The 20,389-nt window shown below is 43.6% G+C and overlaps 2 protein-coding genes across 6 annotated transcripts in view; one reads left to right on the top strand and one right to left on the bottom strand.

Annotated features, from left to right (window-relative positions):
* Window positions 1-14,615, top strand: part of lima1a (LIM domain and actin binding 1a) — a 28,271-nt gene extending 13,656 nt beyond the window's left edge. For both annotated transcript variants that reach the window (XM_004560244.4, XM_004560245.5), the window contains exons 4-11: window positions 54-473; window positions 8,222-8,279; window positions 10,223-10,317; window positions 11,309-11,374; window positions 11,512-11,563; window positions 11,768-11,832; window positions 12,019-12,152; window positions 12,515-14,615. In XM_004560244.4, coding sequence (XP_004560301.1) covers window positions 54-473; window positions 8,222-8,279; window positions 10,223-10,317; window positions 11,309-11,374; window positions 11,512-11,563; window positions 11,768-11,832; window positions 12,019-12,152; window positions 12,515-13,574 — 1,950 coding nt within the window. In that variant the 3' untranslated portion in view covers window positions 13,575-14,615. The remainder of the gene's footprint in view (window positions 1-53; window positions 474-8,221; window positions 8,280-10,222; window positions 10,318-11,308; window positions 11,375-11,511; window positions 11,564-11,767; window positions 11,833-12,018; window positions 12,153-12,514) is intronic.
* A 1,626-nt stretch (window positions 14,616-16,241) lies between these two features.
* Window positions 16,242-20,389, bottom strand: part of spryd3 (SPRY domain containing 3) — a 78,120-nt gene continuing 73,972 nt past the window's right edge. For all 4 annotated transcript variants that reach the window (XM_004560247.3, XM_076878158.1, XM_012921614.4 and 1 more), the window contains one exon: window positions 16,242-19,488. In XM_004560247.3, the coding sequence (XP_004560304.1) occupies window positions 19,354-19,488 (135 nt within the window). In that variant the 3' untranslated portion in view covers window positions 16,242-19,353. The remainder of the gene's footprint in view (window positions 19,489-20,389) is intronic.

Raw genomic sequence — 20,389 nt, 5'->3', positions numbered from 1 at the left:
CCTTTGATGCTACAGAGGTAAAAAATTTAACCGAGTGACTGTTTCCTGTTCAGGTTGTGGAAGCTCTACCCTCGACACTGTGTGGCGGGAACCTGAGTGCTTTAAAGAAACGCTGGGAGCAGCAGCAACAGCAGGAACCGCCGTCCATCCAGAGATCCCAATCTCAGGCCCCTCTGACTCCAGTCAGCACGTTACCAGGCTCCAGATCTGCACCTTCATCCCAAATCAAGCTTCAGCAAGACTCCCTAAAAACTACAGTACTCTCACAGGACCAGGATACAGAGATCCAGGTTCACAGAGTAACCAGAGAGACCAGCCAGGACATGACGGACATGGAGGCGAAGCCCAGCAGAGATTCAGAGGAGCAGGAGGGAGCGGCGGCATCGGCAGCTGAAGTGCCCGAGTGCGAGAAGCCCAGCATCCCCCTCAACAGCCTCAAGATGATGTTCGAGAAAGGAGAAAGCCCAGAAAAGGCAAGTACTGCTTCTCTGTGAGTTTGTCCTCATTTCAACTTTTAGGCGTTTCTGTTTCAGTGAAATATATTTTTATTTTCAGTCTTAATATAGAAACTTTGTAAGTAGAGTAAGCTGTGGAATAAAATCTTCATGAGTACCTAGTTTAGCTTCGTGTGCCTTCCTCTGATGAAGCATCATACATTAAAATGAATCAGAAATTGAGAAGATAAGTTAGTAGTCTGGGCTTCCTAAAACTGTCCACTTGTTCTCAAAGAAGTCAGATCCCCCCCAGTGCCGTCATGCTGATAGTCACATGGTGTAGCCCCACTTCACATCCTCCTCCTTTAAAAGAAACACACACTCAGCTGACTCGCACATTTCTCTCTGCAAAGATCCCTGAGAGATCTCTGCTTCGTGCTCCCCGAGGCAGCTAATTGTTGTTTGTGGAGCATAAAAGTCGAGGAATTTGACGTCCAGTCATGCATCAGCTCAAGGCGTGTAAAATGAAAAGTGCTCGTACTCCAAAGTGTGGCACATTAACAAGAGCCACGCTGTTTCCTCAATAGAGAGCGACCATTTTATGACGAGCCACTGTGAGGCTTTCAGAGGTGGACTGATGAGTCCGAACTCGATGTGCTTTACAAATTTAAATTTGGGGTTTAGCCTTTAACTACCGTGACCTCCCAGTTATGTAAATGTAAAAATACTGAAATAAACATGACCACTTATAAATACACCAGCAATAATAAAAGTAATAGTTAGAAATTCTAAAATACAAATACTAAAAAAGACAAAAAACGGTTAAAATAATAAAAATACTAATATAACAAAAACACTTCTAGTTAAAGGGCTCATTACAAACTGGAACAGTAATTAAAAATGTGGTGATTAGACACTAAATATGGAAAAAAAACTTCATATGTGTGAGCTAATGAGTGCTTTAATAGTGGTGAGTTAAATATTTAAGACATGACCACATAATATTTATTAATAAAGATGTGGAAATGAAAGCATGTATGACCTTCTCAAGAACGCCACTAGAAAGGGAGGAAAAAATTCATTTAGACACGGTATGATTAAACGGCTTACTTGGAAATAAAAGCTGTGTCCAGCTCCCGGGGGGGCAAATACACCAGGACATAGGAAATTTTGAGACATCTGGCTCTAAATATCAGAGAGATGAGATAAGATTTGATTTAGATTACTGGGAAAATAAGTGAGTCATCAGCATAACAATAAAATGGGCGTTAATAATGGGACCCAGTGAAAGACGTGTGCTCTGCAGTTCTTCTCAGTCCTACAAAATCAACAACTCCACTTACTGTTGATTCACTTTCACTCAGTTTTGACAGAGGTTCAATTTTTCTATTATTAAATTTGATTGTTTGATGTTTGTGGTGCTCAGTGGGAAGAAGACCTCAGTATTTAAAAATGTTACAAATGTATAAATTGTCATTAGGCCAGAAAGGATAAACTGTTGACAAAAAGGTGAAAATGGTGAATTTGTTGGCTTTCTTTGGTTTATTTCTTGTCATCTTGGTTACCCCAAGAGGCTTGGTTCTTCCCGAGGTTTCTTCCAGTTTTTCCTTCCCTTTATCTCCATGTGTTTGCTCTTCTTTTTTTTTTTCTCTCTCAAGTTTCAGCTTTCGTGTTCATGCTGCTCCCAATGTTTGGAGGAGCAGGTGGACGGCTCAGTTTTCAGCTGATGCTAACATGCTTTAAAGCAGCGGTCCCCAAACTGCTTATGTCCGACAATATTTTCACAGACTGGTCTTTAAGGTGTCGCGGATAAATACAACAAATTAAAACCAGTACCGGTACCAAAAAAACGAAGATTTATTTCAAACACACGGGAAAAGATCCAGGGAAACAGAGTTGACGATTAAAAACGATAAAAAAAAAAGATTAAAAACCATAAATTTCATACCCGAGCCTCAACTCTCGCGGCCTGGTACCTAACGATTCATGCACTGGTACCAGTCCGAGGCCCGGTGTTAGGGACCGCTGCTTTAAGGTGCTTCCATATACTGATTCTAATTCTGTTGTGAAATTGGACATTTTATAATGTAGGTCAGTGGGGATGAACTCCACCTTCAAGTGGCAATTTGAGGAAGTGCAGCTTTGGTTTTCAGTCCAGGAAGAGATTAAATTAATATCCAGGTGCCATTAATACAAATTAATGGCACCTGGATATTAAGGTCTTAATGTGGCACAGAGGAGGAAGATGCACAGATAATGCTGAGCAGGATTGACTCTCTCAGTTTTGGCTTAAGAGTCTGATTCTTCATGGAAACTTTTTTTTTTTTTTGTTAACAAAGGACAAAGAAGGGGTTGTAAGGAAACATGGGATGAAGAAACGTGCAGTAAAACGTGGCGTTTAAACAAAGAAATCCGCCACTCTCCTCTCCACACCCGCCTCCTATGTGGGCTTTTAAAAAGTGAGATGAAGGAGCTGGAGGGAAGGAGTCTTTTTATTGCTCGCTGCATAGTTGTCCTTCCAAAGGAGGGCTTGTTTGGGGAAATCCTCGAGCTGAAATACAGGATCTATACAGTTCTGTAGACACAGTGTCCGGGGCTTGTACAATAGGCTCCACTGTAGGGCCGAGGCGGGCTCTCTGCTTCTTTGTTGAGCTCCCCTTCACGGGGCAGATGATGTCATGGTGCAGCAGGCTGGCAGACTCATGACTGCAGACAGCTGATCTGCACTCTGAGCCTCGTCAGACAGTCTCCCCCCAAGGCCGTCAAAGCTCTCCGCCTCCCCTCCCCACCTCATCAATCACCCTTGTGCTCCACTCTCTGCTCCTCAGCTCCACCTCGCCCCCGTTTTCTCTCTTAACCCTCACTGCCACCCATCAAAGACCTCCACCCTTCTTTTCTTTGAAGTCATGTTATCTCGGATGGCAATTCCTTTGAGGTGAATGGTCTAATACCTCTAATGTCCCCTGGCTTTTTCTCACACTGTCATGAGCATTTTCATAACAACTACTGAATATATTTGGTATGAAATCATGGACTGATATCAGCAATCACTAAAGCTTTGACCAAAATGTGTTCTCCGGACACCAAAATGTCAGTTTTGCACTTAAGCATTCAGGTCCAGGTCAAAATCATCATAATCTCTCCTTTTACAGTCTTAAAAGTGTTACTTTATTTTTTTAAGTACATATATTATAAATTTCCACTGTGTGCTGACTGGCGCTGACATAGGAAAAGTGTAAAAGCAACAAAAACTTGGCTGTTCGGCCAAGCATGACGTGTGGTGTATTTTCCACAAAGTGTTTCAAACAAGCAGCAAAATGAGTAATCCCAATGCTCCTGGACTCGGAAAGTCCCCAAGTGATAAGACAGCTTATATTGGCAAGTTTGGATTCATTTCGGATAAATCTCAGATCATTATGGAGATGCTAAGCGCTCTTTATCTTGGACCTAACTTTCCTTTGGTTTGTTTTTAGTACTGCTATACTATTAGCTGAAATTTGATGTTGTGATGTTTGCACATGAGGTGGTCCTCAGCGAAAATTAGTATTTAGTACTTTTTCTGCGTAAATTGATGCACGATAAGTTTGTTTTTGCAAATATGGTATTGTCTGCCAATCAATCGACTCCTTCATTCTGCATGCTGAAGTTTTCTTGGAGTTGCCCCTTATGAATCGGTGTGAGTGGATGTTTGAACACATGGGCGTAGATAAAACCGTGTGCTTTAAGTGCTTAACTCTATAAGTACCACTCCATTTACCAGTAAATGAGTCTGAATTTAATTAAAACCTGATGCATGTCCTAGCATTCTGCTAATGCAGGCTGATTTTTGTAGAAATTGTCTGCTGCTGCTTGCTTTATGCCTCATATCAAAGGGGTGGGGATGCCTAATAATAAAATGGAAAAAACCTCTGCATTTGTCCAACTGTGGACACACATTAGCAAAAAATATCACCATCGTGTGAATTACTAGGAGTCCTAGATGGTGTGACAGACAGACGTAGCTTTGGGATCTGACAAATGAAGCCAGTGTGGAATTGCTTTCATTATTTTATTTAACCCCTGTAAATATTTTCCTGATGATTTTTATGGGCTCGGTCACTAGTTTTGAGTCTGAGATTTAATTAGCCAATATGTGACATCACGGTGTTTCCGCCTATTTTTTTTTTTATACCATCTTTAGTAACAGAATCGATATTCACTACCTATAATTTGGGGGATATTTAGGAAGATTTACTCAAACAAAATCGACTTTCTCCAGCCTCATCGTCGTCTGTGTGACGCACGTTAGCATCATCACTGTGAGCATGCTCACATTGGCCTCTCTGAGCTAAAAGCTAAACGCACTAACAGATCGGTAAAGAGTTTGTCTGCGTTTATTCCTCCAGCTCTTATGTAAACACCCCCCTCTACATCCACTTCCCTCTCTGGGCCGACTCGATGCACTCTGAAATTAATTGACCCTCACCCCTCCTCCCTCCCACACAGCCCAGCTCAGCCCCAGCCTCCCTATCCTCCCTGAGTCACCCCCCTTACTGCACCAGCTGCTGCTTCTCCGCCTCCCTCCTGCCCCACATTGCTCCTCTCTGTAGGCCCAAAGCTTTATTCTGATGCTGGGGGGCCGTGAAACACTTAAACAAGAAAAAAAAGAAAAGAAAGAAAGACCATCTGTAAAACCACGGCACACTCCCGTCATCATCCCCACCTTCATCCGACCACACCCCTCTTTGAGCAGCACCCCCTAGGAACACCTGCTCCTTGTCGCCTCGAATATTCCCACCCACCCTGCCCTTCATCCTCCTCCCCCTCCCCTAAAGCCATCTCCAGAGGGTCCTACCCCACATCTCCCCTGCGATAAGCCACAGTCTGTGCCTCCCCGCTCTGGAGCTGCAGGTCTTGCCGGTGCTGGATTCAAACACACGATCAAACTCCGTGAGAACCGCCTTCCCCTCGGTCTCGCCGCCGACTCCTCATCCTCTGTGGCTTTTTTGTCCTCCCTCTTCATTTGTCTTCGCGAGAGGTAGCTATGACATATGGTGTTTGTGGCTTTCTTTGTTTGGCTCTGAGACAGTCTCCACTTTTACTTTCCCTGCTTGTTATTTTATTGACTTCTGTGTTGGACGAGGATGTTTGCGCAGCAGCTGAAAGGGGCCTTTTAAGGCTTCTCAGAGTCCACTTTATGGACTTTATCAGTAGCTCCTTTCAACTGTGTCAGCTCACTTTAAAAACAGTGTTATTGTGTGGCTTGAACTGGGTATATTAACACCTTTAAAGGGTGTTAACTGATGCCGCAGGTGCCTTCCTGCTCTTTGTTTGGGTAAGTCTTAGTGTAAGAAGAAGTCGTTGTCTCTGGTAGACTCTGGGTGTGTGAGGTGGGGTCATGAGGGGAACTGAAGCTCGCTCGGTCTGTCTGTTTAGGAGCTTTAATAGTATCAGGATTAGCATCAGATTCTTTGTCTGGCCCACTGATCCAGCCTTTCGAGACACAACCTGGCCTCGTATGCTTGTTTACATGCCACTCAACCCCTCATGCACACACATGCATGCAAACCAGTCTCGGACCCCCCTCCTCCTCATCCTCCCCTTCATCCACAAAGCTGCACCTCCGGTCTGTGGAAGCTAATCCACCCGGGGGAATAGATCCATTCTTATGAAGATGACTGTTTCCTTTGTTGTGATTCGTTTCTGTTCTTAACGCCCCGCTTAGGGCCTGAGTGTTGGTGTGTTTTCCTGTTCACAGCAGATGATTCAGTTCTTTCTTAACCATAATGTGCATTATTAATTATTGAACTCACTCCTGACTCAGACTCTCAGATTTGCCCCTTACCCGCCCTCAGATTACATCATCTGTGATGATCTGGTTGTCACTGCTCAGTTTTTAAAGGGGTAGAGGTTAAGCCTAGAGGTGCGAGCTTTGGAAATCCTGCTTCTTTAAGCTGTTATAATCTTTTTTTTTTTATTAGAGTCATGTGAGTTATTCAATGTGAAGAGAATTATCTGATTTTGCAGTTTCTCTCATTTTGCTGGAGGATTTAACACCTTTCCTATCACCTTTTGCTGAACTCTCACCACTTTTTTGTAATTGTGACATTCTCTGGCACCATTTAGTGAGCAGCAGTTGAACATTGTGAAGGTTTTCCCACAAAGAGGGAACACGAAAGTTTAAAGGATGAGGCTGGACTTTCCCAGTGCAACACTTTTTTTTTTTTTTTTTTTTCCCTCTCTCTCAAAAGTAGTGAGTTTGTGGACGCTGTCTCCACTTTCATTTACTTTAGACAGGGTGGACATTTGCACTGAGTTGACCTCAAAAATGAAATTTTCTTATGTGTTTAATGTAAACATCCATCTGGGTCCACGTCACAGGGCCGTAGTCTGAGCAGAGATGCTCAGGCTTCCCGCAGGTAGCACAGTAAGGTATTCCCAAGCCAACTAAAAGACGAAGTTTCTCAAGCATGTTATGTGTGCGCTCCGGGGTTTCATCCAAGGTGTGCATGCCAGAGATGCCTCACCTGGAAGTTGTCCAGGAGACATCCTAATGAGAATGAGAATCACCTGAGCCTCATTTCAGTGTGGAGGAGTAGCAGCGTTACTAAGCCTTCCTGAACGACTGAGCTCTTCACCTTATCTCTAAGTCTGAACCCAGACGACCTTCAAAGAAAGATCATTTCCACCACTTGTCAGCGATCTTTCCTTCTACACCCAGTTCGAGGCCATAGATGGTGGGAAAGAAATCGACTGGTAACTCAAAGCGTCACTTCCACGTTCAGCTCTCTTCACCAAAACGGATCACTGCAGACGCTGCACCAACATATAAAAAGTCTTTGAAGACCAAAAACTCTCCAGTGTGTAGTTTAAGGAACGCATCTGTCATATCAGGCGTTTAGCACTTTGTTCTAAAACATCTTTACACAAACACAGGTTCACGGTCAGTCTAACTGAAAACTTGTTCTTGTCTTTTCAAAATACGTACAGTTCCCACTCACTGACTCTGTGGCACATAACAGATAAGATGTACAGATAATGCTCGTTGGAGGTTTGAACGCTTGTTAAATAAATTCTTCTTTCACCTTCATGCATTTATTTTTTTAGAGAAGATAAAGTGGAAATGCATAATGTGTTACACAAATGAGGTTTAACTTGTCTCAAACATACTTTCATCCAGTTTTTTCCATGATGTAAGGCCACTCTGCCTCAGCTTTATGTTGTGAAATGTTCCTGAGCTCGACTTGCCGAAGCCTGCAGAGCTCCGAGCCTGTCAGGACTCGGGCCGAAGCCAAAATCCTCCCCGTGGCCCCTGCAGCCTAAAGGCTAAATGTGCTGTGCCGCTGTTTGTCCCGTTGCGTAAGCCGTACCTTAAATGGCATGAGACGGATGATTTTGTGCCCTGAAGTTTGGGGGAGATGTCCGACTGGGGAATTCCCCACGTTCTGGGCAGATGCTCCTTTGTTATAAAGCAGCAGGTGTTCTTTTCTGCCCTGCAGCAGAGAGGTGATCGGTTTGTTTTCTGGCTGGTGGCTGAGGACAGACGGGGTGTCTTGTCTCAGACACTGAGCTCATAAGGGGATTAAAGTGGTTTGGACTGCACAAACACTGTGCCGCTCTTGACCTCTGTGATTCTCTTACCTTTGCATTTCCTCGGTCTCTCTTTGATCTTTCTGATGGCCGGGCTTTAGCTTGCAGCCTGTTGGCTCTACCAGGTGAAACATGTGAGCATCAAAGGACTGCATGTGTTTTCATCTCTTTGCCTTATGTCGGTTTGTTTTCTTCATCTGTCTGTTTTTGCGTTGCAGGCATCCAGAGAGCAGACAGGCCGAGGAAACACTGGCAGCATGGACCAACTACTAGGAGGTACATGCTTCTCTTTAATGTGCTTTCAGGGTTTTTAGGGGGCAGTTTGTTTGAGAGGTGATCGACAACACACACCAAATGACCTAGACGGCAACGGCTGATGTGAAATTAGTGTTGCATGTTTCTTATATGTGCTTTATTCTATCTATGAGCGAGCCTCGCATTTCTTTTTAGATGTGGACAAAATTTTAATGTCATCAAATACCAAAAAAGTAAGCGACAGTTTTATTATTGGCAGAATGGAAACCTTCTGTAATACACATCTCAGCTGAATGTAAGTCGGTGAATGGCTTCATCTTCAAAAACTGCTGTCGGTGGATAAAAAGACAGCTGTGCGCTACTTCGCACCTCTGCCGAATCTTAAAATATCCTCCACACCACATGCGACTCAGACGGCGCACTCAGTCATTTCATTGGCTAATGGTTCATGGTGGTTTTAATTTAAAGAGGAAGTGAAACTCTTTGACATGTAAGAGGCAGGTCATCCTTTTTTCTTTTCTTTTTTTTTCTTTTTTAAATGACTGAGGAGAAACCTGAGAAAACGAGCCCCTGCATGTGACCTTAAAGGGCTCATTTTTAGTAAACCCAGAATCCGTGACATAACCTCAGTAGAGCGAAAGCTGCTGACTCTGCGGTCCACTTCAGCTTTATAGAAGCGTGTTGTTGCTGCTCTTCTCATTGTTTAGGTTCATGATTAGCTGTCTTATCAATCTTGTATACGGCTACGGTAGAAATAAATAAATAAATAAATAAATAAATTCACAGATGATTAATTTCCCAGAATTCAGGTATAAACCAGAAGTGTGGCTCTCTGCTAACAAATTGGTCAACTCTGAGACGATCGTGATAGTTTTGATATTTACTTGTAGCTGAGTAACATAAGCACCAAATAAAGTAGATGCTTAAGTGACCTGATGAAGCAACAGCCAATACTTGGATATTTGCTCCCAGGCTTTTTGTTTTGCACATTGTTTTGCTGAGCTTAAAGCTTTATTATTGTCAATAGCTGTTAGGTATCTGGCGCATTTTGGCAAATGCCCTCCCTCTATTTTAATCTCTTTACCTGCATATAATGCAAGCCTGCTCAAATGTACTTTCTAGGCAGAGCAGTTTTGACCAAACAGAATCAAGTAGATCCCTTTGAGTTCTGTTTACAGAGATTATTTTTATTCTTGAGCATCATGCTGTCTGGCTTAAAAAGAGGCTGACTTTAAACAGCTTGTATCAGGAAAATGATGAAGTGAAGGTCTGCAGTAAGAGCAGTCAGTTGGTGAATAATACTTCGGTTTTAATGTTTGGAGTCACATTTGAGTCCCTTGATGTGATATAAATGCAGAGTTCGGCCTCTTTTAGCTCAGTTTTGGTCTCAGCAGCTGTCTGACTTTTGTGATGACAGCCAAAAAAGGCACCTCGTGTGCGTATGCAGTCATTTTAACCACATACAGTAAAAACATGAGCGATGGAAAAACAAACGGAAAGACATCTGCTATGTCAAAGGTAAACTGGAGCTCTTCGTTAACGGTGTCAGATTTACAAAGTCTTTGGGATTTTTCTTTACAAAGAGTCTCTTCCTGCTATCTTCCTGGATGGATTACATCCTTCCCCGAAATGAAAAAGCTCAGAAGTGACGACACGGGCTGCTGTGTAAGCGCTGTGATCAGCCCACTGCCTAAGAGAGCACAGGAAGAGACAAACCCACAGTTTCCCTCCACGCTGCACGCAGCTCCTGACCCCGTGTTCCCGTCATCAGCCTGCATTCACAGCAATTAATGAACTGTAACAAAAAAAGTGGCGTCTGCAGGTTACAGCAAGCACAGAAAACACTGTTCAGACATGATGTGCCCACAAAGATGAGTTAAAATAGCTGAAGTGTTTGTTAGGCAATAACTTCTAGTGTTGTGTGTTTTTTTTTTTTTTGTTTTTTTTGTTTTTTTTTTTTGCAGATGGAAGCCTCGCCGAGTCCACGCCTCTCCGTGATCGGATGGCCCTCTATCAAGCAGCCATCTCCAAACAGGAAGTCCCTCCCGCTTCAGTCAATGTGAGCTTTTTGTGCCTTACTGGAAACTTTCATTTCTGGTTTATAAATTTCTAATAAAAGTGAGATTGGTGGAGTATTCATGGTTAGTGAATTTGAAATAATCCTATTTAATTGTCTTGGAGCTGAATATGAAATAACACAAATCAACCAGAGAATTTAAAAAATGTGCCCTTAAAAGATCTGCATACCTTCACATTATAAAATAATTGGGTTAAGTTACAGAGGATGGACATTCAGTGGCCTGAGCGAGCCCTGCTGTGAAAAACATGCTTCAGCTGTTATCTTTTCCTCGACGTGAAACAGGAAATGAATCATGCATGACCTTTGGGTGCATGACGCTTGTAACACGAGCCTATTTATTATTTAGACAGCGCAGTTAAGATTGCAGAATCACACTGCCCGCTGACAAAAAGCTAAAGTATTTCCAAACAAACAGTGTAAATCGGTCTCTGTGGAGCCGAGCTGGGTTGTGAACTCTGTGCCATCACCACCACACCGATGTTCCTGAATTATTCCAGGCCTGAATGGACACCCGTGGGGCAGAGCACTGGGGAATTTTGTATTTTCTAGGATGATTTTTGGAGACAAACTAGCTAATGGAAGCAAGTTGAAACAAAATGACTCCTTACATGTGATCCCAGCAAAGATATTTGCATGATTAAGATGCACATGTAGTAATTGTGTTTTTGTGGACCTACTTTTTCCTGGAGTTGTTGTTGCTGTTGACCAGCTGCATTATTGGTCAACAGGCAGTGACTGCTCTCTCTGATATAGGTTTAAACATCTGTTTTGTATACTTAAAAATTACTTGGAGTCAAATGGCACATATACCTAAGACACTGCAGTCCCACACAGTGTGCAGCATTGTGGATGCTCTGTTAACAATAACCCTACAGGTGATACCCAGTAGGTTTATCTCCTATGAAGCAGGTGATGCCGATGGCTTATATTCCGTTGTTAACTTTCCACTCGTCCTTCTTGTTTTGCTCAGGATGATCAGCTGGATGGTTTCAGTGGGAAGCAGAAGGAGAACGTCCCCCCGTGCACTCTGGACATGGTGAGAGTTTATAGCCTGAAGGTGTTTTTGTTCCAGTGCATCAGTTTCGGCTCATCTCGACACGCATTTATCTAAACGTGTGTCAGTGTGTGATGTTTTTTTGTTTTGTTTCTTTCACATCTCTTCTCCCGTTTCAGAGTCCAGAGTCTGAACCGAACACCAGGAGAATTTTCACCTCAGAGACCAACGGTAAGTTCTGCAGATAATTCGTGATGAAAAGTTGAAGTGAGGTTCTCACGTCTCGGTATGAACTGTCCGTCCTTGGCTTTAGTTTGTAATCCTGTAAGTGGAAGGGCTTTATCAAATATGCAGATGGCTCCCTCTAGTGTTGGTTCTGCATTACTGCCTTTCTTTTTTTTTTTTTAAATTTTTTTTCTTATTTTGCTCTCTCAGGCTCAGGACCCGGCACTCCTGCGTCCTCCAATCAGAAAGACTCGTCCCAGTCAAAGACTCCCAGGGTGAGCCCTCACAACAAACATTTACACCTCACACACACCTGTGCACCCTACACTAATCTCCACCTCCTTATTTTTATTCTTAGACTTTAACAGAGTAGCTTTGGGGAGGGTTGATGGGCTCAGCAGTCTTTGTTGGTGCCCATATGTGACTAAAAATGGGGGGAAATCATGTTTATGCGTGTGCAGAACTTCCGTCTGCCGGTGAGGGAGACCTGTGCATCGTGCCTGAAGACTGTCTATCCTCTGGAGAGGCTCGTGGCCAACCAGAACGTTTACCACAGCTCCTGCTTCCGCTGTTCACACTGCAACACCAAACTCAGGTGAGGCCACAGCAGATCGGGTCAGACAATACACCCAGGCAAACATTTACAAAGGATTTTACTGCATTTAAAGCTTTTCTGCAGGGTTACTTGGAGAAAAAAAACCCCTCTAAATTAAACTTTATCTCGAGGTCCTGTGTTCCCAGTAATCTAAAGAATTTAAAGATATGTTCTGCTGTTTATTTTGATTCTATTTATTCCATCAAAAATATCCAATAACCTTCTCAAAACTACTCAAAAGTACCATTTTAACCTGTTATGAACCCACGTTAACAATCTCTTTCAAACCATTCCTGATCAAGACTTTGACTTCTTTTTAGAAGAGGTCTGTTTTCTCTAAACTGTCCTTTGTTTTGGTCTAGTTTGGCAAATTATGCCTCCCTGCACAACAGCGTCTACTGCAAGCCGCACTTCTCCCAGCTCTTCAAGGCCAAAGGAAACTACGACGAGGGCTTCGGCCACCGGCCGCACAAGGAACTTTGGGAGGGCAAAAACGAGAGCGCTGAGGCCTCGCCGACATCTGTAACCAAGCCAACAGCCCAGAGCCCGGCCACACCCTCAGACCAGGAAAGCCCCAGTGTGGAGGACTCACCCTTGGCTAAAGTCAACGTCCTGACGGCCACCATGGAGGCTCTGGGACAAGGTTCCTCAGAGAAGGCTGACAAACCCACAGAGACCCGCAGGCTGAAGATCTCCTGGCCACCAAAAACTGAGCCTGAGGACACGCCCAGCCGCGGTGGAGCTGCCGCCAACACGGAGGTAGTCTCCACGGGTAAACCAATCAGAGCCAAGTGGCCTCCAGAGGAAGACTCCCCATCCACACCACCAGAGGAAGCCAGGGGCTCGCCTGTTCTGCGTCGAAACACCCCCCTGAAGGAGCGCAGCATGCCCTTCACCGCGGCAGCTCAACCTGACAGCCCTCCTGCTCCTGAGCCCAAAAAGCAGAGTGCACCGGTAGAGCGGCAGCCGAGTCCTGAACCCGCCAGCATGGACCTCCAGCACGGCGGCCAGTCGTCAGACAGCCAAACCCCCACCGAGGACAGCTGTGTAGATGTGCACACCAGCTCCGGAGAGGAAGAACAGGAAGAGGAGATGAAGAGCGAAGACGCTACAGACCATCATCTCCCCACAGAGGAGGATCTCGATGACGCTGCAGGAGGACAAGGTGAAGAGGAGGAGCAGATGGAGGAGGAAGACGGAGGCGTGCTGGAGGAAGACATGCCAGATGCTAAACTTCAGGAGACTCCAACTGAGCCGACTGCAGTCTCCTCTCCGGAGGCAGAGGTGGAGGCCAGCCGGTCGTCTCAGGACGTGGGCTTCTGGGACAGCGAGGAAGAGCACGAGGAGCTGACGGTGGAGGAGCTGATTAAACGTAACCGACACTACGAGGAGGAAGAAGAGGAGGAAGAAGGGGACGTATAAAGCGAATTTTCTGCTCTCGGCCAAAACGACGACATCCACGGACGCTTAACTGATCTTCTGCCATTCCTCCTTTTTCAGACAGTTTCTTCTTCTCTTCGTGATATAAAGTTGCAGCCGTGTCCAGAGTGAATTTTATTCGTGCCTCTTTCACGACATTTAGAATAATCAAATTTTTTTTAAAAAGATATTTAAAATGATTCCCCTTTAAATAAATATTTTTAACCCAAATGTTATGAGTCACAGAATAGATGTTTTATTTTTTTTTTTTTGTGTACGCGACTTTTGTAATTTTGTATTTTCATCGGATGCTTCATTATCAAACTGCTGTCATGAGAAACCGACTGCACGGTCTTATTAGACTGCAGCTCAGCTGTGACTGAAAAGTTTCTGAATTAAGACAAAGTAGAAAATAATAAGTTTGGTTTCTTTTCTCAGAAGAATCAAGCTGTGACTTTTGAGTTCTTGATCCCACAGATGGATGACAGTTAAAGGAAAAACCTACAGCTTTAATGCACCTTGGCATTGACTCAGGTAGCTTAATGGTGAGCGAGTTGAGAGCACGGTCTAAAACGCTTGTTCAGAATCTCCCATAGGCGTTCATTTGGCTTGAGATGTGTTGATTGTGAAAGCCGCAGCCTATGAGTAACTTTATTTTCACCCTCAAACCACTGTGAGCCCTCGTGTCCAGGTGGAGGCACTGTCACCCAGAAGAAGACTTCCACCAGGATGGAAATGTTACAGGTGGACCCAGACTAGCACACAGCCACCTCTCACTGCGTGGGTTAGGTTTTTTCCCTTTAATTTGTCACATATGTAACCATGAACGCATTGAACTGTAAGAGACTAATGATCATTTGTTTCCACTTCTGACAAGTTAAAACTGGACAAAATTATTGTAACATTTTAAGCCAGGGGACCAAACAGCCTGACCCGCTACTGTATAAATAAACTCTGAGTATCTTTTGACATACTGCTTAAGATTGTTTTCAAAAACTGTGATGTACTTTTGTAATTTCGCATTAAAGTTTGGCTGATGTTTTATTTGGTTTCATATTATTCAGACATATCACAGAAATCCTAGTTAGCCTTGTAATGGCATCTATAAGCGGGAAAGACAAAGCAGTGTCAGAGGCAGATGGGAATGGCTAGAGAAACTCCCCTCCTACAGTCTTCTGCATCTGTACCCCAGACCAAAAGCTAAGATCCTAATCATGCAAGAATTAGGAGTTCATTGTCCAGGAAAACTATCACTGAAACACAATAAAAGAAATATATACATACACAAATAAAAAGGGACCACTGTTTAAAAACTGTGGTATTATTTTCATGTTTATGTGCACCTCACACACATTAAGTTCTCATGGGGTCTTTTATTTTGAAATCTGACCAGACTCTCCTTGGACCCTCCTCATCTGTTCTTTGCAGCTTGACCTGGCGTCAGTTGGGGGGGAAAATAAACAAGACCTGGCACCGTTTAAAGTGGTGCAGTGTGAATTGCCACTTCTGGGAAGTGTCTGAAACTCACTGCGGTGGGTCTGGTGGGACTACAAGCGATCTGCTTTAGAGCCATAACGCAGTGCAGCTGCTCCAGGTGCATCCCTGAGGTTACGTGAAAAAGCAGCACGCTACAAGAACTTTTGACAAGTGGTCAAACAAGGAATTTAGACTCTTAAATGAAAGTTTTAATCTAAACTAAAGCAGCAGCCTTATTGCACAAAGGTTCTCATTATACAGGATCATATGCAGTTATGAGGAAAGTACATCTTACTGCTCCCATTAAGAGTGTAAGTAGCAGTCAGATACTAATCAGTCACTTGACCAAACAATCTGAAGTGCATCATCTTATGCTGAGAAACAAGTGAAAAACATTCAAGACTGCTGTCAATCTTCCCAGGAGCAGAAAACTGAAAAAGCAAAAGCTACAAGTGTGGCTGCCAGGAGGAAAAAAAGAACACGGCAGCACGGCTTAGTGGAGACTTCTGGAACAATGCCTCTTTAGAGACCAAAGTGGAGATGTTTGGCCATAATGCTCAGTGCCCATTTGGCAAAAACCAAACATGGCATATCAGCACAAACTCATACCAGCTGTCAGCGTGGCGGTTTGGGCTTGGTTTGCAGCCACGGGACCTGGGCACCTCGCAGTCATCGAGTAGACCATGAACTCCTCTGTGTACCAAAACATTCTAGAGTCGAATGTGAGGAGATCAGTCCAACAGCTAAAGCTGGGCCAAAACGGGGCCGACAGAGATCCCGAGCACAGCAGGAGGTCTGCAAACGAACGATAAAAAGAAAACGTCCTCCACAAGATTCACGTGAGAGATTCTTTAACAGGACTAAACATTATATTACTGGAGTAATAATTACTGATTCATGTATATAACGTGTATATCACTGTAATAATGGAGCTGCAGCTAAAATACTACAACATAATGTTTTAGATTTATATTTCAAATAAGTAATTAAAGCTTTGCAATACAAAACATTTGCAGGAAGCATGATATAAAACTACTTAAAAATAAAGTAAAATTACTTGCAGGACAGGACATTTCCCTTCATTGTAACACTAACATTTTACATTTTTACCCTTGTTCATTAAACACTGACTTACCTGAGAGTGACACCAAATCCACTTATGGACCACCACCACGGAGAAATCAAAACAATCACTTTGTTACATTACTGAAACTTTTATTGACGTTTAAACATGTTTGAACAAGGCCATTATAGTGCAATTCAACAAGGCAAAGAATTTTTTATTTTTTAAACTGGTACATAAATTCTTGGTGAACACGTTTGGAGACGCTACAAAAACTCTCACTGCATTTAGCTCTAATTTGGTTGAACCGCATAACTTTTTTTGTAAACTGATGAACTGAGTAAACGTCAGTATAAGCGACTTCAAAACCCTGGACAGAGATGTGGCTAACATCGCCCACATCGGTGTCTCATTTGTATCTTTGCGCTGTCTAGCTTTACAGTTTTTAGTTATAAGTCTCTATCCAGCCCTGCATGTGAAGGAAAAAACAAATATCTGATTACATTTTTATATCATTGGCTCTAAAACAAACAAACACGTGACGACTAAATACAAACACGCACTCTCCAGCAGATGTGATTTAATAGGTAACCCTGTGTATTAGTTTTACATCACATTAGATTTCTAGCATCACCGTCTGCAGTGACCTGTGGATGATTTTGTGTACATGCTAAAGAAACCTGCTGCTTGCACCTTTTATGAAGGCGCAGAGGAATGTCTATTTTACAGGGATGCAGATGTTGTAATAGGAAGATGCAGAGGAATTCAGTTTGATTTGGCTGATACAGAATAACAATGATGACTTTTCTCCCTTTAACCATAAATTAGAAATGTGTGGAAACCAGCTCCGACAAACTCGACAGATTGCTTCAGCTCCGGAGTCTGTGTCCCAAAGTGCAACTTAACCTGGGTCTCGTTCTCTTTGGATAGCCAGCGCTTACTAATCCAGTCAAACATAAGGTCCGGGGGCCAGATTCGGCCTGGCAAAAACTCCAATCTGGCCGTCTGTACTTCTTTGGAAGAAGTGGAGGATAAAAGTTTTGGACTATATATCCTTTTTTTCTTTTTTGTTTTCAGACTTTTACGACTGATAAAGACCTCCCTCACAGCCATTCATACTACATCAAAGTAATTAACTGATAGATAAACAATTAAATTACATAAAACTTCTTTTGTTTTGTTTTTTAATTACAGGACATTCTTTTCTGTAATTTTACACATTTCTTTCTTACAATTTAACCTCAAAGGGTTGTGCTGACTGATTTCTTTCAATTCCTACTGTAGGATTTCGTTATCAAGTAGATAAACTGAGACAAACCGTTGACATCACCCTTCTTTTCTTATGATGTCTGAGAGATTCAGTGTGTGGATAAACAAACACTTTTAAAGCTTCGAGGCAAAAACTGATTGCAAAAGTGAATTCTCCTGGATTTGCACCAAGCCGTCAAGAAAGAAATGCCAGGAGTGATCTTTCACTCAGATTTTAACTTTAGTGCTCTGTCGGGTCTGCCACCACATCTGCCTTCTATCACTTGAAAAATATTGCTGAAGTGCGACCTTTTCTCCCTCTGAGCAACTGATGCAAGCTGCTGCTTCGGGTTTTTTTTACTAGCAGGATAGAAATTAAATTACATTTAATAGCAATTTAAGTCAATTACATTGCTAGACGGTGACTGGAAGGGGAAAAAAACAATTTGGATGCACAAAATTAGAAAAAGTGATCGAATCAAACTTTGTGACACAGACTCCCGGTGCTGCTTCTGCTCTCTGCACAGTCACACAAACACAATGTTAAAGTGCTGGTGGCCACAAACACAAAGACAAAACATTTTTCTTCTGACATGTCGCACAAACGGCAAATAAACATCAATATAGTTAATATTACATCACAAAGGGAGAGAAACTAGCAGATTGTTTCGAAAGATATCACTCAAAACTTTGAGGGAAAGAAAATGAAGATGCTGAATAATTCTTCATGTAGTGGGCAAACATGCAGGAGGAGTACAAAAATATTACATTACAGTACAGTGTGATGCAATCGAATCCAACAGCCCTGCGCCTGATGCTTGTGTGTGAGGTTTGCAGAGTTGGCTTTTCCTTTCAGAGGTGTTTTATTTGTGGTTATTGTTAGGTTTGCGGTTATTGTTATGGCTGTAGTGTGTTGTGTCGCATCAGGCAGCATTTCACTGTGTATTTCTGTTATTTTGTCCACCCGCTGTGTGCATGTGTTCCCTTAACAGCTTCCCTTTCACATAAGTGCAACAAATCGCATTCCCTGAACGTCTGACATAGAAGATAAACTGAAAAGTATATTTCACAGATTCCTCATAGAAAATATACCTGACATGTTTTTTTATATATATTTTCATTTGTAATCTCACTACAAAACACTCAAAAAGCTCTTCGTCCGCTCTGAGGAAACGTCTGTGCTGCTCAGTGGCAGCGTCTTATGTTTGGTTGTGTTTACTGTACTTGCAATAATCCAGATTCAAAAAAACAAAAAGCAAAAAAATGAATGTTAATGCACGTCTGAGACAGATCCACTGCTGACTTGCAGCCAGCTCTGGGAGAGCAGCGAGCGAGGTGGGGCAACAGCAGGTCTCCGATCGCTCAGAGGAGGGCACCTTCACCCAGAGAGAGGATGAGGAGAGGTTGGGAAAGAGAGTGAGAGACACAAAGAAAAGGAGAGTGGCAAGGAGAGAGGAGGTGAAGAGGAGGGGGGGTGTCTATTCCCTGACACATAAACTGCGAACGAGCTCTGACTCGGCACAACTGTTGGCCTTGCTCTGCTTTGCTTGGGGTTGTGACAAATGAAATAAACTAAGTGTGCCAGACCTCATGAGAGGGATTTAACAGCTCAGTATTACAGACACACACTGCATGCAGGAGGAGGTTAGAGGAGAGGACGACAGCAGTGCAGATTGCATAGAATTAACAGTTAAATGTCTCTCTGGAGTTTCTCGCTTTGAGGTGCAGCCGTGTATTCCTGCAGCAAGTACTCTGTAACCTACACAGCCCACGTAGGACCTGTCACTGCTTCTTTACAGCCACGAGGCTGGCCGTCTGCCGTGACGGCTGTGAAATGTACAAGTCTTATAAATAAAAGTCGGGGAAGGAAGACGACAGCGATGTGCATGAGTGCAGCTGAAGTGAGTGCGTTCTGAGTGTTAGTAGCATGCTAGGCTACCGTTTGTGAGCTCTACAGCGCAGTCGGCTGTTTGCAAGGCGTCACGAGTCCCAGGCTCATCCGCTGAGGGGATGCAGGTCCACCTTCACCTTCTCGCCGCTGCTCAGCATCCCCACGGTGGGGTACAGGCCCCCAGGAGGGACGACCATCTCCCTCCGGCCCATGAGCTTCCCATTCCTCGTGAAAAACACCTGCAGGGAATCAAACAGTTAAAACACACACACACGTGAGCCTTTTGCTGATGGAGCGCTCGAATAATTGGTCGTGAAACGAAAGTCTTCACATAATCGCCGATACTAAAATTTGACAGCACGCAGCGTGCCAGTTGTAAACAGGAATTATGTCCAGTTAGGAAATATCGTTAAACAAATGGGTGACAGGGTAATGTCTGGATTCTCAATTGGGGGGGGGGGGTCAGTGTTTACAGTACATGTCTGTACTAAATCAGCAAGTGATCAAACATTATCCAGCTGCTCTCAAAAGAACATCAACAAGCTTTTCAATCCTAATACCGAGGGCTTCTTTCCAAGTCTGAGAGCAAATACCGAAACACTAAACCAACAAGCAAAGTACTGGCGAGTTTGCGTCTTCTAAAAATCAGACTGAGTCACATATCAAACATTTACTGTACCACCCACTCGAAAAAGAACGGCTTAGCCTATTTAATTAGAGATGAAGGCTGAGGGAAACATACTTCGTTAGCCTGAACAACAGCGGCGTGGCGGTGCAGTGTAACGTTAAGGAGCGGTGCACTGAGACTTAAACGTGTCCTGCTGAGTAAACACTGACAGATCCATGGATTACGCCGTTCTATTCTCACCCACTTGCGTTTTCCGTGCTCACACCTGCTCGGTGACCTCTCGGCCTCCGCTTGCACAACGGTGCAGGCGAGCGAGCCGAGCAGCTACGAGTCAAGACAGAGTAAAGAACTGCAGTAATTAAAACAATAAAAAAAACAACAGTTGGAACATGAAGTGGTTAGATGGTTAGAGTGTACAGAGAGCTGCTGGGTGCACATTACAGTGAGGCGTGGTGAGACGGCGCACGCGTGTGGGTTGCAATATGCAGGCCGCGGCGATGGCTCCCACAGGA

The sequence above is a fragment of the Maylandia zebra genome, linkage group LG20 (genome assembly GCF_041146795.1).
Source record: "Maylandia zebra isolate NMK-2024a linkage group LG20, Mzebra_GT3a, whole genome shotgun sequence".
NCBI lineage: Eukaryota > Metazoa > Chordata > Actinopteri > Cichliformes > Cichlidae > Maylandia > Maylandia zebra.
This window is presented reverse-complemented; position numbering and strand designations above follow the sequence as displayed.